Source organism: Rattus rattus, chromosome 13, assembly GCF_011064425.1.
Source record: "Rattus rattus isolate New Zealand chromosome 13, Rrattus_CSIRO_v1, whole genome shotgun sequence".
NCBI lineage: Eukaryota > Metazoa > Chordata > Mammalia > Rodentia > Muridae > Rattus > Rattus rattus.
In genome coordinates, this window is record NC_046166.1 from 41770951 (window position 1) to 41790791 (window position 19841).

The 19841-nt window shown below is 42.0% G+C and overlaps 1 protein-coding gene and 1 non-coding gene across 3 annotated transcripts in view; both read left to right on the forward strand.

Annotated features, from left to right (window-relative positions):
• Nucleotides 1–19841, forward strand: part of Snx25 (sorting nexin 25) — a 104048-nt gene that overhangs the window by 10765 nt on the left and 73442 nt on the right. For both annotated transcript variants that reach the window (XM_032919459.1, XM_032919458.1), the window contains exons 2-3: nucleotides 11319–11403; nucleotides 18151–18367. In XM_032919459.1, the coding sequence (XP_032775350.1) occupies nucleotides 11319–11403; nucleotides 18151–18367 (302 nt within the window). The remainder of the gene's footprint in view (nucleotides 1–11318; nucleotides 11404–18150; nucleotides 18368–19841) is intronic.
• On the forward strand, nucleotides 15553–15658 carry LOC116915167. Its single transcript, XR_004389829.1, has one exon. It is a non-coding gene; the product is annotated as a U6 spliceosomal RNA (small nuclear RNA).

Sequence of the window (19841 nt, forward strand, 5' to 3'; positions counted from 1 at the left end):
CCGCTGGTAAGGCTTCCAAGATTTCTCAAGATTTCTCACCGCCTTTGGACAGTCTGAGCAAGGAGACCAAGGCATTAAAGTAATGGGCACTTCACCTCCTGTGAGAGCTTCCCATGACCAGCATCCTCCTCTGTTCACGCACACTCACTCAGATCACCGGCTGTTCCTGATTTTATCTCTGTGTGGCATCCCTGTGCGGCCTCAAGCTCACAGGAGGCCTTTGCACCCATCCTTAGTGCATTTAGTTCTGCTTGAGGGATGTGCAAGTTCCGCTTTCCTCCTGTCTAGTCAGTTTTGTGTTCTTCATTTCTGCCCAGTAGACATTTTCTAAGGTCAAGAGAGGGCAACTCCAGCTTAATTCTAGGTTTCAGCTTGTGTATCTGAATGGATACAGGTGCCATTTGTGTAGCTGTGACATGGTGGAGGTAAGAATGTAAAAGTTTTGGCCCTATATTTTTTGACATCCCTTGGGTGTGGTCAACTTGTATGTATTAGGTCTGCAGATGTGCAGTCTGTGGGAGAGGTGAGGGCTGAACAAGAATTGTCAGAGGGGAATTGGTGAGTTGGTAGTCAGTCGTTGAATAGAAGGGTGGGCAGGCAAAGGATGAACAGCCTGCTGAGGGGTGAGAGGAATGGGCAGAGACTCAGGAGAGGAAGACCCAGAGATGATGTGTGAGAGAGAATAGCCAACAGCATCACAGGGTGTGCAGAAAGGTGGTGACTCTGTACTCCACAACTTAGTGATATTCTAGGCCTGTGCCAGGCTAGTATGGGGCTTTAGGCAAAGAGGTGAAGGTAGCCTTGGATGCAGAAATGGCATTCAGATTGAAGAGTGGGGGGTGGGAAGTCTAGGGATAGTCTGTGCAGCGCACAGTCCAGAGGTGGGCTGAGGAGGAAGGGAGAAAAGGCAGCAAGGGAAGATAGTAGTGTCATACATTATGGGATTTATAGTCCTTTAAAAATACTTTTAGGCTTATTTATTTACTGATGTGTATGAGCGTCTTGTGTACATGTGTCTATATGTACTTGTGTGTGTGGTACTTTTAGAGGTCAGAAGAGGGTATCAGATCCCCTGAAACTAAGTGAGCTGGCATTGTGGTCATGTGGGTGCTGTTGTCATTTTTCTGAGATAAAGACTTCAGAGGAAGGGGCTGGAAATCTCAGAGGTAGCGGCTGGCCAATAGAGCAGTGCCAGGGGAATAAGGTCAGAGCATGCGTGGACTGAACTAGGCTTGAGACTCGTTGGGGAGGGGTGAAGTGAGAGCACTGTCTCAAGCCTCAAATATCTTGGTAAGTGGGAAGTAAAAATAATTATTGAAGGTGAGGAAGATGACATTTTATAGAAGTTACTTCCTTTTTTAAAAGGTTGTTTTAAAGGAGGTGGTAAACAATTGGACATAAGTGGGTGAAATGACAGCAAGAACATCTATTGAGCCTTTGCTGTCTACTAAGCATCAAACTGAATACCAATTTACTCCTCTCAGTCACGAGGCATGATACTCCATTTTATGAATCAGCACACAGGTTTAAATGGATTAATGACATCCCAAATCTGACAGCTAGATGAAGGGCTGGTGGCTCTGGGTTCTTCATGGTATGACAGATTAGACGCAAGCATATCTGCTAGTCACTTAGATATCACCTAAGCCATGGGAGGCACTAAGACCAGAGAGGATCTGAGAGCTTCAAGGGGACAATGAATGGGATTGTCCGCTGTCTCTTGTTGTGCCAGAACCTTGTGAGTGCCTACGGGAATGGGTGACTGAGAGCTGAGCACTTGAGATGAGGGACGTCGGAATAGAGCCAGTCAAGGCACTGTGTGGCTGTGATCTGACCCATTGTTCATATGGTCCAACTTATTTCTCTTGTCTTTGAAGGGGTTGCTTCTCGAAATCCTCTGGTAAAATGTCAGTGGGGTGGCTAAGGAGATGGCTTAGTAAGTAAGGGGTGGTTGCCACTGGGTTCAGTCCTAAGGACCTACATGGTAGACAGAGAGAACCAATTCCTGCATGTTGTCCTCTGACCTCTACACACACTTGTGAAAACATGTCATGTCGTCAGGGAAGATTGCATTGCATGTGAGATGAGGGAGTGAAGAGGCTAAGGTTGGGTCCAGTGGAGGTTGCTACCTCTAGGCCACTTTGCCTGCAGCCATCTCCAGCTGTATCATTGGCATTTAGGAGATTTATTTGTGCTTTGGAGCAATTTCACTCATTAGGAGCAATCAAAGTTAAGTTTGGGGTGGGGTCGTAGTATAATTTTATAATTATAAGAGCATGGGGGAATTTAGCTCATTGGTAGAGCGCTTGCCTAGCAAGCACAAGGTCCTAGGTCCGAAAAAATAGAAAAAATAAAAAAAAAAAAAAAAAAAAAAAAAAAAGAGCTTTGAGTTCTCCAGATTGGTGGCTTCGCTGACTTTCCTTATGTGCCAATTTAATGATTTGATCTGTTACTCTCCCCTTCATCCCCTCTGGTCCCCTCTCATGGTCATTAAAAAGATCTTTGTGATTTCCACATGTGAGGGAAATTACCCGATATTTTCGGAGTCTGGATAATTTAACATGGTGATCTCCAGTTCCATCTATTTTCCTGAGAATGACATGATTTCATTCTATTGTATATATACCATGGTTTCATTATCCATTGTCTACTGATGGATACCTAGGTTGGTGCCATGACCTGGGTATCATGAATAGTGTTACAGTTAACACTGTAAACAGATTTCTGATTTGTATTCTGACCTCATTGCTTTTGGATACCCAGGAGTGCTATAGTGGTAGGTCTATTTTTAGTAATTTAAGGAATTTCCGTACTGATTTCTGAAGTGGTTGGGTTAAGTGTATGGGGATTATTAGTTTGTGGCTTTTGTTTTAGCCTTGTTAAAACTTCTAAGAATGACTGATTCAGCTTTTGTTTCTAAACATTTTATAAAACAGCTTTTGATGTAGGTACTGCGTTTATTTAAAATTACCTCTGTTAGTTAATCTTCTTTCCTTTGCATTTTTTGGTGTTTGTTTGTCTCTCTGCATGGCCTTGGCTTCCTGCAACTCACTTAGTAGATCACTCTGGCATCGAACTCACAGAGTTCTGCCTGCTTCTGCGTCCTCCTGAGTGTGGGATATAAGGTGTGTGCCACCGTAGCCTAAAGTGGTTAATGATTTGTGGATGGTATTGTTCAGTGGGAATTCTGCAGCAGAGGAGCTCCCGGCATCTCCTCTGTGTGCACAATGAAATGTGCACACACGTATCTCTTCCAGTGTCTAAGGGAACCTAGGATGAGTAATTTTTCTTCTTTGAGGCAGTTTTGTTTAGCCCAGGTTATATTTAATTAGTTAGAATAATCTGACATCTAATCCTCCTACTTCCCCTTCCATGGCTGAATTCCAGGCATGTTGCCCTGTACCTGATGTTTGTGCAGCTGGGGATGGACCCTAGGACTTTGTGCATACCACAGCTCTCATCTTAAAGAGAATAAAAAATAGCTTATTCTGGAGCCATTTTGAGTGAGTATGGCCTGGGAACATAGACTTGGGCTACCCTAAATTCCATGTTCCAATGTGTTGATGAGTATGTCAGAGAGGTGGGTACAAGGAGTTGGGAAGAGCTTTTCTGTAGGCCTAAGATGCTATCTGAATTCTTAGCATTTGAATTGGGGGAAACTAGTATTCTCCTAAGTCAGTAGATTATAAAATGGTTTTTAATCTATTGTCACAAGATACTGATTCTAATACAGAGGTGGACAAGGAATGACTGTTTCAGAGGCCAGAACTTAGCCCAAGATAAGCGTACGTAGCCTCTGGACCTGAACATGTTTACCTCCACAGTTCTGACATTCTAGTCAGCCATCAGCCTCTGTGGGTAAGACAGATTCTGTTTTACTTCACAGTCAGATGCAGCTTCTTTCTAGGAGTTTTTGTTCCCATTGTAAAGCACTTGACCAATTGAGCTACAATTACTCACATAGATGAATCTTTTGAGGTTCATCTCTCAATGTATATGGATCATTGTTTTATGTTAAAATAAATTTATGATTCTTGTCTGGACCACTTAGGAGTGTTTCTCAAAGTGGGGCCCAGGGACTTGAGAGATTCTTTAGAAATCATTGTTAAAGATACTTATTCCAAAGATTCAGAAACTTGAAGAGCTAGGAGAGCCAGTTCACATCAGGGGTCTCACTGCTCGGGAGCCTGAGGCAGAGGGATTGATTTGAGGCCAGCTGGAGCTATAGCAAGTTCTAGGCCCAAAATACACAGAGAGGTCTACAAAACTGTGTCCAAAGACCTTTCCCCAAGTACAGTACATCTAAATGTTGGGATTAAAAGTACCCACCACTCCTGGCCTAGTGGAGGTTTTTTAGCCCTTTATCTAGTCAGAGGCAGAATTGCTCCTGTGGAAAGGCCTGTCTAAGAGGAAGATTTAGTCTGGATTTCAACATATTTATTTTAGTTAGGAAGGGAAGACTTGGTAGTTAATATTTAGCTTTAGGCCGGTGTTGCCAGTTAGAAGGGACTCCACCCTCTGTAGTAGGTTTACCTGGACTGTGCTTTGAGGTTTGTCCCTTCTCGGTGTCTAATGTCTGCTCATTATCAGGTCTGCTGCACAGAGGACAGTTTGCTGCTTCAAGGCATCTGGGAAACAGGCCTCGTTGAGTCCGATTAACAAGGGGAGCTTTCTAACCAGGCACGAATATTTTTATCACGGGCTTCTATTTAAAAACCAGCCAACCAATTAATAAAATGGTGTTGTGGTATTTTATATCAGAAATAGCATATAAAGTGCTGGGAAAAAGCAGTTCTGTGTGACTCATCCAGGGAGGCTGGCTATCATTTAAGTTCAGGGAGAGATGAGGTTATGTAATATATGTCAATATGTATAAATTTCAAAAATTCTTATGAAATACTCTTAGAGATTCAATGGATGTTTGAGTAACTTCCTTCCATGAGTAAAGGGAGGGGCTGAAGAGTAAAGAGGTTTCTGGAATATGAAGACTATTGAAGTGGTTAAGCACTCCTGACTGCAGTGGCTTATTAGCTACTTGATTATGAATGTTTACCAAGTATAGATTAAATCCCACGAGCACAGAAAATGCAGTTGATTTGCTGCTGTCTGTCAATGTCCAACTAAGTGCCAGGCAGACAGAGTGAGTCCTCGGTGGTTATCAGATGACTGAACAAACTGATGGGAATGTGGTTCACTTTACTGAAACCCAAGACTGCCCAAACAGTCTCAAACAATGTGAGTATACATGACAGAAGAGAGGAGCAAAGTCGAGCAGCATTTTTTTATTGGGTTTTTTTTAAATTTACATTTCATATGTTATCCCCTTTCCCAGTTTCCTGTCCATAAACCCCAATCCCACCCCCGGGGCAGCATTTCTATCACACAAACCTTTCCAGGAACTCAGAAAGCTCCTGTCAGAGATCTTAGCTACTTTTTCCTAAGCCAGTTTGCTTTTGAATTTTTTCTCTAGCTCCATTATCCATTCCACACTCTTTAATTTCTATTCATTTTATATTACTGTTGCATGTTATAGTTTTCATTTCCAAATAATGGACTTAAATTCGCGTTAGTCAAGCAGAGCATGTTTTTTAAGGCCCTTCAGATTGGTATGTAAGAAATAAAACATGCTCCTTCCAAGTAAATCTGATTCTTTCAAATACATTGGCAAACATTCCTAAATATTATCAGCTTATCTTAAAAATCTATCCATATTGAATAGCTTAAAGAAATTTCGCCTTACTGAGAAAACTCTTTTTCTTAGATTAGTTACTGAAAACTATTTCTAGAGACATCTGCTTGTGACAGTTAAACCATAAAGCACGACAGGGATGTACAAGTGGAAGCACCTGCAAAGAATGCCTCTGCTTTGAGGGCACGCGCTTTAGGTTGTGGATGGACAGATGTTCCCAGTTACTCACATGGTTTCTGCTCGGCTGGAGAACATCTGTGCTCCTCCTCCAAGCTCCACCGCGTTTGGTCTTCAGTTTCCTCTTAGCAGGTGGAAACTCCTTGAAGCAATTCTTTAATTCTTATTATTTTATTTGAGAGAGAGAGAGAGAGAGAGAGAGAGAGAGAGAGAGAGAGAGAGAGAGAGACAGAGACAGAGAGAGAGAGACAGAAAGAGAGAGAGACAGAGAGACAGAGAGACAGAGAGACAGACACCGACCAGAGAGAGGAGAGGGGAGAGGGGGAATGTGAATGTGGCTTCATGTCTGCCACAGTGCATTTGTGGAGTCAGAGAACAACCTTGTTGTCTGTCCTCACTTCCCCTGTTTGAGACCAGGTCTGTGTTTTCCCACTGCGTATGCTTGGCTGGTCTGCAAGCTCTGGGGATCCCCAGTGTGTCCCTCTCATCCTCCCATCGGAGTGCTGGGTCACACATGTTCATCTCTGCCTGTCTGGCTTTTATGTGTGTGGTTCAGGTCCTCACATTTGTGTTGAAAACTCTTGTTCCCACTGAACAACCTCTCTGGCCCATAGGAAAAATCCTTTAGACATTAAATCCTTCACTAAAGTTAGGATACAAATCCACTATATATTTCATAAACACTTAGCATCTTTAGAACATTTCTGGTTGCACTTACAGTAAAAAAGGGAAGTATTTTTTAATTTAAAAAAGGAAAAGAGGTAGAAGCAAATTAAATGTAGAGTAAGCAGATAGATTATGGTATAAGTCATGCAAACATTATATTCCAAGTGTTCTTTATTATGAAAGCAATGTTTTTAATTCAATACTGAGTCTAAAAGCCAAATATGAATAGATTGTAATTTCTTTCAAAAGTATGCAAATGAGGGTGGTTGGCTGGTTCAGTGGTAAAGTGCTTGGCACGCAAGCATTGAGGGGCCTGAGTCTGAATCCCTAGAACCTATGTAAAAGTCAGGTGTGATGGCGCATGCCTGGAACCCCGTGCTGGGAAGGGCAGAGATAGGATTTCTGAGGCCGGCCTGCTAGCCAGCGTCTACCTGAATGTGCAAGCCCAGTGGAGCAGAGGCCTTGTCCCGGAAGTAAGGTATGAGCAGTTGAGGAAGGCTCTGCATGCTGACCTCTGGCCTCCCTGTACAGATGTGCACACACAAACAACACGCACAAAGTGTGTACAGGAAAGGTGCCACGAGGGTTTACATGCCATCTAGCTGCTGCCGCCATGCATGTGTATTCTTCCTGTTAATGCTCATATTGACCCTAGCGCTGAGCTAGGTGCTATTGTTATCTGCTTTACAGATAAGGAAACTGAGGTACAGAAAAGTTACTTGCTCATGGTTATAGACACTGACTCCAAGGAAATAGACCAAAACACCTTTGGATAAAGGGATGTTGCTCAGATCATTCTTTTGCATCCATAATATATTGGCGGATGTGTCCCTACAACTCATGTAGCTGAAAATAACATTTGAAAATTTATAGCCTGTTTGAAATCTAGAGACGTATCAGTATGAGGGATTTGTAGATTTTATTTCAAAAATAAATTTCTTTATACTTAAGACAGAAATTAATCTTGTTTAAGAGGGGAATGTGGTATACTGTTGTACCATAGTACAGTGGCTGAGCATGTGACAACAATGGGCCAGGAGAAAGTGTTTTCCTTCTGTTTCTTCTCTTTTCTTTCAAATAAATCTGCGTTGCATGGATTGGTCTCACATTCTGGGCTCATACAAGCAAGTAGCTAGGACTATAAGCTTGTACCATTGTAATCTGTTTAGAAAAATAAAAAGGATTGTTTTCATAGCAATTATTCTTTTCTGTTGAGTGTGAGTGGGTGTGTGAGCGTGTAGGTATCAGGGAAGGCTTCAGACTCCCTAGGGGCTAGCGCTGCAGTTTGCTTCAAGTCACTTGACTCAGTGCTGGGTGTTGAACAGCAGTCCTCTGCAAAAGCAACAAGTCCTCTTAATCCCCGAGCCTTCTCTTCACCCCCCTCACCTCCAAACGGGGATTTTCAAAGATTCTGTCAGCAGGACAAGTGGTACAAATCTCAGCACTGGGAGGCTAAGGAGTGCAGTCTTGAGTTCCAGACCCATCAGGGCTATATACCAAGTCTTTTTAAAAAAAGTTTCCATCACAGTGAGGTGGTAAGTGACCAATGAGGTAACTGACCTGATCTAGACACGATCCACTGTATGTGCATGTGTGGAAACATCACACAGGACCTTAATGTGTACTTTGTTTATGCTCTTATGTTTTCTTTTCTTTTCTTTTTTTTTTTTCGGAGCTGGGGACCGAACCCAGGGCCTTGCGCTTGCTAGGCAAGCGCTCTACCACTGAGCTAAATCCCCAACCCCTTATGCTCTTATGTTATCAGTTAAAAAATACATTTTAGATGCAGGCAGATTTCTGTAGGTTCAAGGCTAGGTAGGGCTAGATGGTGAGGACCTGTCTCAAAAAACAAACACTAAATCTTAAGACTCCATAAAAAGAGGAAATTTTATACATACCACTACCTTCTATCAAGACAAAAATAATTATCACTTAGCTTATGTTTTGACAATTTTCTTTTATGCCAAGGAAAGCAAGCTCACTAGGAAGCTTTAGCTTTAAAGTCCAGCTTTAGCTAAACTGGCCTTTGTTACAGCAGCCTTGGCTCGTAGGCTTTAGCAACAGGAAGAGAAACTGTAGTGCATCTCCAGGAACCCTGTGTCTTCCTCCCTGTAAGTGTAGCCACTGAAGGCAGAAGGTCTGAGGAGTGGGGTGTCTGTTGCCTCACTCTGCCTGCCAGCTTTCTACTGGCTCTCACTTCTGTCACTGTGGTCCCTTTGGATCCATTTGCCGGCCATCCAAGCAAACAGGAAATCCTGGCTAGCTAGCTGGCTCGCTTTCTCCTCCCCTCCTCCCCTTCTGAGTGGTGCTCAGTGTGCGCAGGGGGAACTGTGTGCTTGCCTGTGCTCCCGGTCTTTGTCTTCATCTAATGAGATGGCCTTTCACGCTTTCTAGTCTTTCTGTTCCTGCCTGGCAAGATATACATGGCTTCTTCATTTCTTTGGTTTTGAATTCATTCGTTTTGAGGTCAAGGTAGAAATGATTGTTTGGAGAAAAGTGAGAAAACTGTGGGATCATAGAGGATGGTCAGATACTCTGACTCCATGGAGAGACAGCCCTGTGACACTCCAGGGCTAGTGATGATGAGTGCAGGATTGTGTTTGTTTTTGTAGGATGGGTCACCACTGCAGTGGCTTCAAGGACACACCCATCGCCTCTGAACTTTGTGCAGCCTTCCCTTCCTTCCTTCCTCTCTCTCCCTTCTTTTCCCTCACCCTCTGTCTGTTTGTGCTTGGTTTGTCTGTGGCTTAAGTAGCTCAGGCTAACTTCAAACTAGCAACGTAGTCAAGGATAGCCATCTAATGCGTCCACATACTAAGATTATAGTCATGTGTCTCTATGCTTGACTGTTTTTAACATAAACCAAACTGGAGTACATTGGAAAACACTTGAAAATATATGTGCACAATAAAAAGGAGAGGCATTTATTTACTAGAGTAGTCATGCTGATGGGCAGGAGAGGAATTAAGTCATGATTGGCTTCAAAGCCACCCAGAGAACATGTCCCTCTTCCCAATTTGTGTAGGCTAGGGTTCAGACAGCTCCTGGTAGTCTAGTGACTAGTGGTGTTGGCATGCCCAAATTTCTCTGCAAGGGTTCTATGAGTGCTTTCTCTTAAGAGGGTATCTCTGGCTGGGCACATATAGACAGTTTGCGTGTATCATGGCTGTTGACTTAGAACCTGTTATGTATTCAAGGAAGTGTTTATTGCTATACTGTCTGTTCTTGATTCTGAAGATCTACTTACACGTATTAAAGAAAAGCTTTCAGGTTTTGGCCTGACTTTGGAAAACATTTTTCTTTTTAAATTATATACATACATACTGTAACTGTCTTCAGACACACCAGAAGAGGGCATCAGATTCCATTACAGAAGGTTGTGAGCCACCATGTGGTTGCTGGGAATTGAACTCAAGACCTCTGCAAGAGTAGTCAGTGCTCTTAACTGCTGAGCCATCTCTCCAGCCCTGGAAACCATTTTTCAAATGTGCAATTATATATTGGTATCTCTAATTTTTTTCCTCTAGAGAAGTCTGTGTGTAATTAAAAATGACCTTGGTTAGTTTGAGGTAGTTTTAAATCTTAACATGAAGATAGGTTTCATTTATTTTAGTGAAATGAAAACCAAAATATATTTTAATAGTGGCCCGGCCTACCAAAGCTTTTATGAATGAATATTGTGATATATGTACTAAAATGCCAATGCAGAAGTGGACTGATCAGATTCCATTTGAAGGCCATCTGAGATACAGCATTGCTTCAGTGTGAATTTTCCAAACGAAAGGACCAAGTAGTATGATGTTTGGGGTTGGGGTATGAATATACATAGATAAATAGATATTCCTGTGTTACATGTGTTGAGATATTCTTTTAGAGTATTACTTATATTTTGTTTGTATAATTTTTTGTCAGTCATCTTCTATTTTAAAGTCATACTTGTTTTGTTTTTGTCTTCCTGTATAACTTTTGCATTTTGTGCCTTACTGTAGAGAGGCCTTTGCTGTCTCAGGATTATAAACATTTGATCCCAAATTTTCTCATTATTATTATTTTTTAGTTTAAGAAAATGTTTATCTGCCCAATCAGTTTCAAGTTATAAATAAAGCATGACTGTCACATCCCCCCACGTATGAGTACAAAACTATCCCGTTATTATTTGTTGAACAGTGTACTGGCTATGTTTTATGTTAGCTTGATACAGGCTAGTGAGGAGGGAACCTCCATTTAGAAAACGCCTGTACCAGACTGCCTATTCAGCAAATTTGTCGAACATTTTCTTGATTAGTGATTGATGAGGGAGGGTCCAGCCCACTGAGGGTGGTGCCACCCTGGGCAAGTGGTCATGTGTTATGTAAGACAGCAGGGTGAGGAGCAGCCAGTGCCCTGTGTTCCTCTGGCCTCTGCAGCACTTTCTGTCTCCAGGCTCCTGCCCTGACTTCCTCAGCCATGGAAGTTTTGAGCTGAAATACCCCTTTCCTCCCAGAGCTGATTGTGGTCCTAGAGTGTAGAAACCCTAACAGAGACAGATGGCGTTATCTTTCCCTCATTGACTTATTTTTGTTATGCTTTTAATTTTTATAAATAGGCGATCTAGCTTTATAGTTTTGTACTATTTCCAATATTATAACATTTAGTTCTTCTTTTCCTAAACATTTCTTAATTAACCTTGAAAAGTCCTTTACTTTTCTAGAGTAAGATTATAATCTCCTAAGTTTTGTCTTGGCTTTATCTTTATTTGTAGCTGATGCATTCAGTAATCTCTACCTTCTCTTTGCTCTCGTTTCAGAGCCCTGTGTATGGAAATCCACAGGAGACAGCTCAGGGCAGAAGAGTGGTCATTTCTCACAATATGGATCGAGCTCTGAAAGATGGTGAGCATGGCCTGGTTGCTGTGTAAAGCAGTCACTGTTGTCAGAGGGAATGCGTAATCTCTGGTTTATCTATCCTTCCTACAGCAGGAGGACTTTTTCACAAGTTTCTGTTTGAAGATTGGGTGCATCTGTGTTTTGGTCAAATGGAAGTGGTTTAAATGTTTACAGAGTAGAAGTTCCAGATCCCACGAAGCTAACTAGCATAGGAGAGATTGATCTACAATATGAAGTGCACGTGTGCTGCTCTATTCGCCAACTAGTCTCATTCTAGATACTGCCTGGCGGATGTATGTTAGGGTCAGTGGACTCAGTGCGCTCAGGAACAGATCAGTGTAGGGAGGGTCAGTGAGCCACAGCCTCTCTAGAGTGGAGAACATGCAAATGAGGTTTGCATGGAAAGGCCTTAGGAACAATTGCAAAGTACACTATGGTATCTAAATATTAATGTTCATTAATATTAACGTGGAGGATGCCATGCAGTTTGAAGATCAAATTACATCTTTAATGAGTATTGAAATCAGGTTTCTAAACATTGATTTCAGTTATTAGACATGGAGAAAGCTAAGAGGGATTGGATAATACACAGATAAGTACTTTTTATTTGGCATAGTTCACAGAAATATTTAAATCTGAGGATGAGTATTACAGAAGTAGAGATGTAGTTTGAAAATTTGAATTTTTGAATTTTAAAAACTATCATTTAATATTAGTAATGTTTCTTTTAGTGATGAATATAAAATGAATATAAATGACTTTTCTAAAATTTGCTGGATTTAAAATTTGACTTTTATTATTCAAAACCTCATGGTTTTGCTGGGTGTGGCAGGGCACGCCTTTAATCCCAGCATTTGGGAGGCAGAGGCAGGCAGATCTGCATAGTAAGATTCTGTTTCTACAAAACAAAACAAAACTTTAAAAAGAATTTTATTTTCGCTTATGTGTGTGCATGTGTTATGTGTAAGTGCAGATGTACATGTGCCATGCTGTGCATGTGGAAGTCGGAGGATAACTTTTGGGAGTTCATTATTTTCTTCTGCCATCATGGCCCCTGGAAATTTAATTCAGGTTGTCTGACTTGCACAGTGAAATGCCTTTAATCACTGACGAATGTTGGAGGCTCTGTGCCAATTAGAAATATTTATTTTTATTCTATGCACTTGCGTGTGAACACCTGCATGTATGCATATGCATCACATGTGTGTCTGGTGCATATGGAGAGCAGAAGAGGATATTCAGACTCCTGGGGCAGGATTTACAACTGTTATGAACCAGCCGATGTGGGTGCTGGGAGCTGAACCTGGGCTCTGCCAGGGCAGCATGTACTGTAAACACCGAGCCAACTCTCTAGTTCCTGCCCCAACTGTTGATTTTTCTTCACTGCCTAAAGATCCCCTCCCCTTGCAGAATTCGTAGTTGTTTCATATAGGAAGAGTAGTCTGATAGAAGGGAATCGTCACCTGTGTGGTGCTGAGGCGAGGCTCACTGGTTTAGAGCGCTGGCTGCTCATGCTCACACACCGAGTGGCTCACAACTATCTGTGTAACTAGTTTCAGAAGATCTTACACTCTCTCTGACCCCCATGGGCACCACTCATGCACATGGTTCACAGACAGACATGCAGCCAAACACTCATACATATAAAATAAAAATAAAGCTTTAAAAATGTTTAAAAAATTTCACTCTACAGACCGTGTTTTAACCTTCTGTTTGAAAGCTGATTGCTGTCTCATTGTCTGCTGTGCCACGTTTTACTTGCTCACCCACTGATGGGCATTCGGGGTACTTCTATTTGGGGCCATTGTAAATGCCAAAACCATGGTGCCTTTTGAATTTTGGAAGACCTAAAAATGTCTTTGCAGTTCTTTGAGCATTACCCTTTCTTTTCTCTTGGCTGGGCCAGTTTGTTTCGGCAGCCTTTGTGTGTGTGGGCTTAGGAAAAAACTGAGGCCTTGACAGAAGCAAGCGACACATTGCCCTTAGCAGTGGCTTCTTCTGAAAGGAAAGTGTCTTACAAAGCCTTTGCGTAGAAGCTTTGCCTAATTATTTGGTATTTCTTAAAGCACACTTGATGGCTTGCTTTCTTTTTTAAACTTGTTTTTTATTAATGTATCACTTATATATCTCAAGGAGATTCTGTGTGATAATTCAGTTTATTGTACAGTTGGTACTAACTTAGTCCAGTCTTTTCCATTCGGATAGTATTCTCTGTGCTACCCTGAGGTTGACGTTTTTCGGATTTTTCTCTTTTGTAGCTCAGCTTCTGTTATCTGTTAGGCAGCATTGTTAAGCAGCTCCTTAAGAATCAAAAGTCCTTTGTTCTATGTAAGATGGTTTTCGGGAAATTGAACATCACATCCTCTACCAAAATGAGAGCTGCTGGCTGCCATAACAATAGATTTTGGAGTGCATTTACCCATTTGGCAGCAGTGGATAAGAACAGGCACAAACAGGCACAAACTAGAATCACCGTGTGAATTTATTCTGACTCTAGAACTGTGTTGGGAAAGCTGAGAGATTATAGAAGCGTTTGGAGACAGCCAGAGTGAGTGCAGTTTGTATCTTTGCAGTATACTTTCTCTTTGTAACCCATAGCACCAGTATATCCATTTAGACCACAGTGAGGAATAGAGACTTGGTGTTGATGAAGACAGTCTGTGCTCAGGAAAGCTTAAGTGACAGCGTGTTCTCCATGGCTCAGCTGTTCACCTGCAGTTGTGTGAACCACTCAGAAAAGATGTAAAAATTATCCCGAAGCTAATTTTAACTAGATAATATTGTTCCATTTGCCTTTATAAATTTATGTCATTGCCTTTGAAATATATCATTTAAAACAATGTAATCAAAGAGTTCAGTGAGGTCAAACGTGTGTGTGGTGCAAATATAAACATGTTCAACGGGAAGGACTGTGCAGCTCAGTGCAGATGAGGAGTTCCTAGTGTCTTTACATACTGAATTACAAGAATAAAAAGTAGATGTCAGACGGAACTGCAAAACCGTGCTTCACAGGCTAGAAGTGAACTGTTGGCAACCTGCTGGCAAGGGGGTGGTAACTGGTGCGGTAGAGCATGATTGCCATGGAGACAGCCAACTGCTCTCCAATGGACTTGAGGCCCGCTTTTCAGGAGGGAAATTAGGCTCTGGACTCGATTCGCCTCTGAGTTCTCTTTTAAAAGATTTTAGTAAGTGGGCTGAGCGATCACACAATTGGTAAAATGTTTACCAAACAAGCATAAGGAGCTACCATTCAGATAAAAGCCAGACTCAGTGGCATACATCTCTAATCCCTGTACCTCACTGGCTGGTGACCCTAGCTAAATCAGTGAGCTCCAGGTCCAGTAAGGTGCCCTGCTTGTGTTTAAAACAAAGTGGAGAACAAATAAGGGAGACAGACACTGCCCTCTGCCCTCTACACACAGCACGAGCATATATGTATACAACGTCTTGTCCATTTTTGTGTTTGTGTGGGTCTGTATAGCTAAGCAATGTTTATTTCAGAGCATGTTCCAGTGCCAGTCACACTGCCATGTTCCCCCCATGTTGGTTATGGGCTAAACCTGTGACACCGAAAGCCTGCCCCCAATTAAATGTTTTCTTATAAAATCTGCCTTGGTCATGGTGTCTCTTCACAGCAGTAGAGCAGAGAGTAGGCTAGCACACTGAGCAGAACTTATTATAAAGTTACTACATCTTCTTTAATTTCACTTAACTCCCTGCTACAACCTGAAATTAACTTTTAAATATCTTTGTGTGTTAATGATAGGGGGACATCCATTATCACACAGGTCTGGAGGTCAGAGGATACTTTTAGGAGCTTCTTCTCTCTTTTCACCTTATTGAGACAGTCTCTTGTTTCTTACTTTTTTGCAGTCTTAGTTGGCCTGGTGAGTTTCTGACCAATTTTTCTGTCTCCTCCTTCTCCCTTGGTGCAAAAGTGTTGGCATTGCAGATATGTGTCACAGCACTCAGCCGAGACCTGGGTACCAAGGATCAGACGCAGTTTGACAGGCCGGCATGGCAAGCACTTTAGCCACTGAGCATCTCCCTGACCCAGAAATTGAATCTTAACAGAAAGGAAAAGTGTTCTACTTAGTGTATGCTTAGGCTTCAGAATTATTAGTTTAAATTTCTGTGGTATGAAAACTCAGTTTAGTGCTCGCTTCGGCAGCACTTGTGCTAAACTTGGAACGATACAGAGAGGTTAGCATGGCCCCTGCTCAAGGATGACACGCAAATTCGTGAAGTGATCCATACTTAAAAAAAAGAAAAAGAGAAGAAAACTTAGTTTAATACAAAAAGCAAGGGATCAACCAAACAGTGGACTCTCAACTGTGACTATTCCTTGGCATTGCAGACGAGGTCCTTAGGAGATCATCTAGGTTTTGTCATCCCAGTCCACTAGATCTGTACTGTATGACTGCCTGTTGGTCAGCTGTGTTGCTTTTATTGAGTTTGTCTATATGTTGGCTTGAGCAGAACCTCTTTCCTAGGATGTCTGTCCGTGCCGTCCTCCTGTTGTGCTTTCTAGAGGAAGTTTACAAAGTGCTGTCTGTGGCTTATTTCTCCATATGACTGTGATTTAGAGAAGTCAGGTGAACAGTGGGAAAGGACACTGATTCTTGTTCTCTTGTCTGCCACTCTCACTGCTGTCCTTTTCTGCTCATGCACATGGGGGATGTGCAGAGAAGGACAGGAGGGTGGCCTTGCTGCATGCATGTTATCTCCCCTCTAGCCTCAGTTTCCTGACTGTTCACTTGCTGTGGAGGAACCGTGTTCTACTTGTTTGTCACTAAGAAATGAGATTATAGCGCTTGGTCCAGTTTTCACCTTAGAGCCTTGTATCTGGCCCAGAAAATGTCTCTGCCTTCTTTTTTTTTTTTTTTTTTTTTTTTTTTTTTGGTTCTTTTTTTTCGAGCTGGGGACCAACCCAGGGCCTGCCTTCCTAGGCAAGCGCTCTACCACTGAGCTAACTCCCCAGCCCCCGTGTCTCTGCCTTCTTAATGGGATCACTCAGTTCAAGATGAGGTACAGCGACTGCAAAAGCTAACTAAGCAGCTTAACAGCCGTCTGATCAGATGTCTGGATGTTAACGTAAAAATCCTGAGAATCCTCAGAGCACATCTGTTGATGGCTTTTCCTCATGTTTGACTGTTGCTAATGTGGCCGCCGATTCCACCTTGCATAACAGAGCTATAAGATGCTGTTTAATGAACGGTTGGAGACTGTAGTAGCATCTTCCCCGTCTTTCTCTTTGGAAGGTAATCGTTCTCAGCCAGAAGGTAACAACTGAAGCCATTGGAATCACCTTTTCACTTAAGGTTTGGCGTATGTAAATGCCAACAACATTTTTATGTTCTACGTGTGGTTTTTTGTTTGTCTGTGCGGCTGTCTGTCTCTGACTATCTGTCTTCTGACTGTTAAAGACAGGGTTTCTTTAGATAGCCCTCACTGGCCTAGAACTTGCAATGTAGATCAGTCCTCCAACTCTCAGAGATCTGCCTATTCTGTCTCCCAATGGTTGGGATTAAAGGTGGGCAGTACTCTACTAGGCATAGAGTAGTGTTTGAAATAGAAAAGCTTTGAGAAATAAGTGATTTAAAAATACCAGTAAGTGGGGTTGGGCATTTAGCTCAGTGTTAGAGCGCTTGCCTAGCAAGCACAAGGCCCTGGGTTCGGTCCCCAGCTCCAAAAAAAAGAAAAGGAAAAAAAAAATACCAGTAAGCTTTGCGTTCTTGAGCTGAGCAGTATTATGTGACTAAATATGTCTCCCCAAGCCACTTGGAGGTGACGTCATTTATGCCAGATGTCGGTTTACTGTTCAGAAGTCCTTTCTTGCGTATACTCACATTAACTTTACAGTCTTTCTGTATTAAGTAAAGTGGTGATGTCTATCACAGACAACTAGTAGACCTACGATGTGACTTTTGAGCTCCAACAACTTGAATGCTCATTTGTGATTGTTGTAACTATAAAATATGCACCAGATTTCAAACATGGTTTGAAGAAGTAATGAAAATATTTAATTTTAGATGAGGCTACTTAATATAAAAGTATATTATATGAAAGGAAATGTATTATTAATTTTACCTGTTTTTAGTCTATTAATATGGGTAGCAGAAAAATGTAAAAGCACACATACATATTTTCATGTTTCTTTTAGATGGGACTACCCTAGAACTAGAGGTAGTCTCGAAGTTGCCCAGTGCAGGTAGCTGGCCACACATGCTGACTGTGTGATGCTGGGTTGTGGGACCGTTCTGGTATTGTTGTTTGGTATTGTTGGGGTCTTACTAGGAGACAGAATACTGAATCTCTTATGGAACTGAATGTAGCGAATCACAGTCCTGAACCATGGTTTAAGTACTAAAGGGTAAAGAACTCTACAAAGATTATAGGTAAGGAGGCAGGGTACCTTAGGATGGAATAAACGTGACAGCAGTGTCTTTTCTTCATGTGAGCTTAGGGGTCTTATTGGAGAAGCATGACCTTGGCCTAATCGGCGAGTGAGATGATTACCCAGTGTATTAATACATAGTGTATTCTATGTATTTAAGTAGATCAAGGGCATCAAGATCAAGACTTTACAATTAGACTGTATGAGACCTGAGACATTCCAGTTAGATGAGGATCTTTTAACTTGAATCAGAGAGTCTCTTGATCCTTTCCCTTGTTCAGTGTCCTCCCCACCATGTTTAGACAATGAACTGCCTCGATGTTTGCAACTTTGACCCAGTTTTGCTCATTCCTCAGTGTTCGACTACAGTTACAGAGACTACATTCTCTCCTGGTACGGCAACCTCAGCAGAGATGATGGGCAGCTCTACCATCTGCTCTTGGATGACTTCTGGGATATTGCCAAGCAGATTCGCTACAGGCTGAGTCACGTGGATGTGGTTAAAGTTGTCTGTAATGATATTGTAAAGGCTTTGCTCACTCACTTCTGTGACCTGAAAGCTGCTACTGCCAGGTAAGTGTGTGACATGGTGTCTTAGTTAGGGTTCCATTGCTGCGAGGAGACACCATGACCAAGCAACTCTTACAACAGCAAACATGTACACGCGGCTGCTTACAGTTCAGAAGTCCAGTCATTCTCATCATGGTAGGAAGCATGCATTGGTCAGAAAGCAGCCAGGAGAAGACAGTGCCACACTGGTCAGACTTGAGCATATGTATGAGACTTCCAAGCCTTGCCTCCACAGTGACACACTTCCTCTAACAAGGCCACACTCATAATAGTACCACTTTCCATGGGCCAAGCGTATTCCAACTCTACAGTCAGCAAACCTTCCCTCTTCCTCATTAAACCATTCCTCATTTTGAGGAGATAAAATGAGGTAATACTTTAGAATGGTCTGCCTGCTTGACTTGGAATGTAGACATTTTGAAGAGAAATAGTCACAATGTAGTGAGAGAATAGATTTCTTAATTACTTTGTGACAGAAAATTTATATATATATATATATATATGTAATGAGTAATTTATGCAGTATACTAATGATGAGCTAACAAGTGCCATTCTGAACTTACAATATTCTGGGTACCTAAAATGAAACAAATACACTATTTTATAGTGTGACGTAGAATCAGTGAGCTTAGAAATTTGGGGAAGAATATAGCTCATATTTCTTTTTGTGTTTCTGTTAAGAGCTCAATTGAATCACAGTGGCCTGAAAATTATTCTTTAAAGAGAATCCCCCTGTGGGTGTATCTTTGCTTTACGCAGCACCTTTTCTTACAAGCATGCAGTGCATTCTACCCTCGCTCCCTGTGCCTGCCTACCTCGCTGTCACATCTTTACTTGGTAGTCGTTTGCACCCCTAGAGCTTCAGTTCTCCTTCCGTGCTGGGGAGTCATCGTGATTTTATGGACTATGTGAAGATCTAGAAACCACAAATGAAAGATGGGATCTTTGTCTTCCTGAGACCTAACTCACTTTAGTAGGATTCTCTCCAGCTGCATCCACAGTCCTACAATCAACACAACTTCATTCTTCACGAATGCAGTTCAGAAGTTTGCATTGTTTGTATATGCCACATTTTCTTTATCCATTACCCTGTCGTTTGCCTCTAGATGGGTCCTATAGCCTAGCTATTTTAACTTTTTATTATGTTTTTAACTCTTTGCAAGTTTCCATACATTTATAAAATGTATTTTAATCAGATCCATCTACCACTACCTCTTCCCTCCCCCATGTTCTCTAGCCCATTCCTCTCAATTTTATGTCCTCCTTTTCTTTTTTGTTTTGAGATCCATTAGTGCTACCCATAAGCACGGGGTATGTGGCCATCCATTGGGGTTCAAGCAGCTTACCAGCAGCCATGTCCCCAGAGGAGAGTGAGTTTCCTCCATCCCTCAGCAGCTGTCATCTGCTGCTCCTCCAATAGAGGTGGGCTTTCACTATGAGTTATGAGTGCAGTGGCTCTGTCATGTCTGGAAGCATT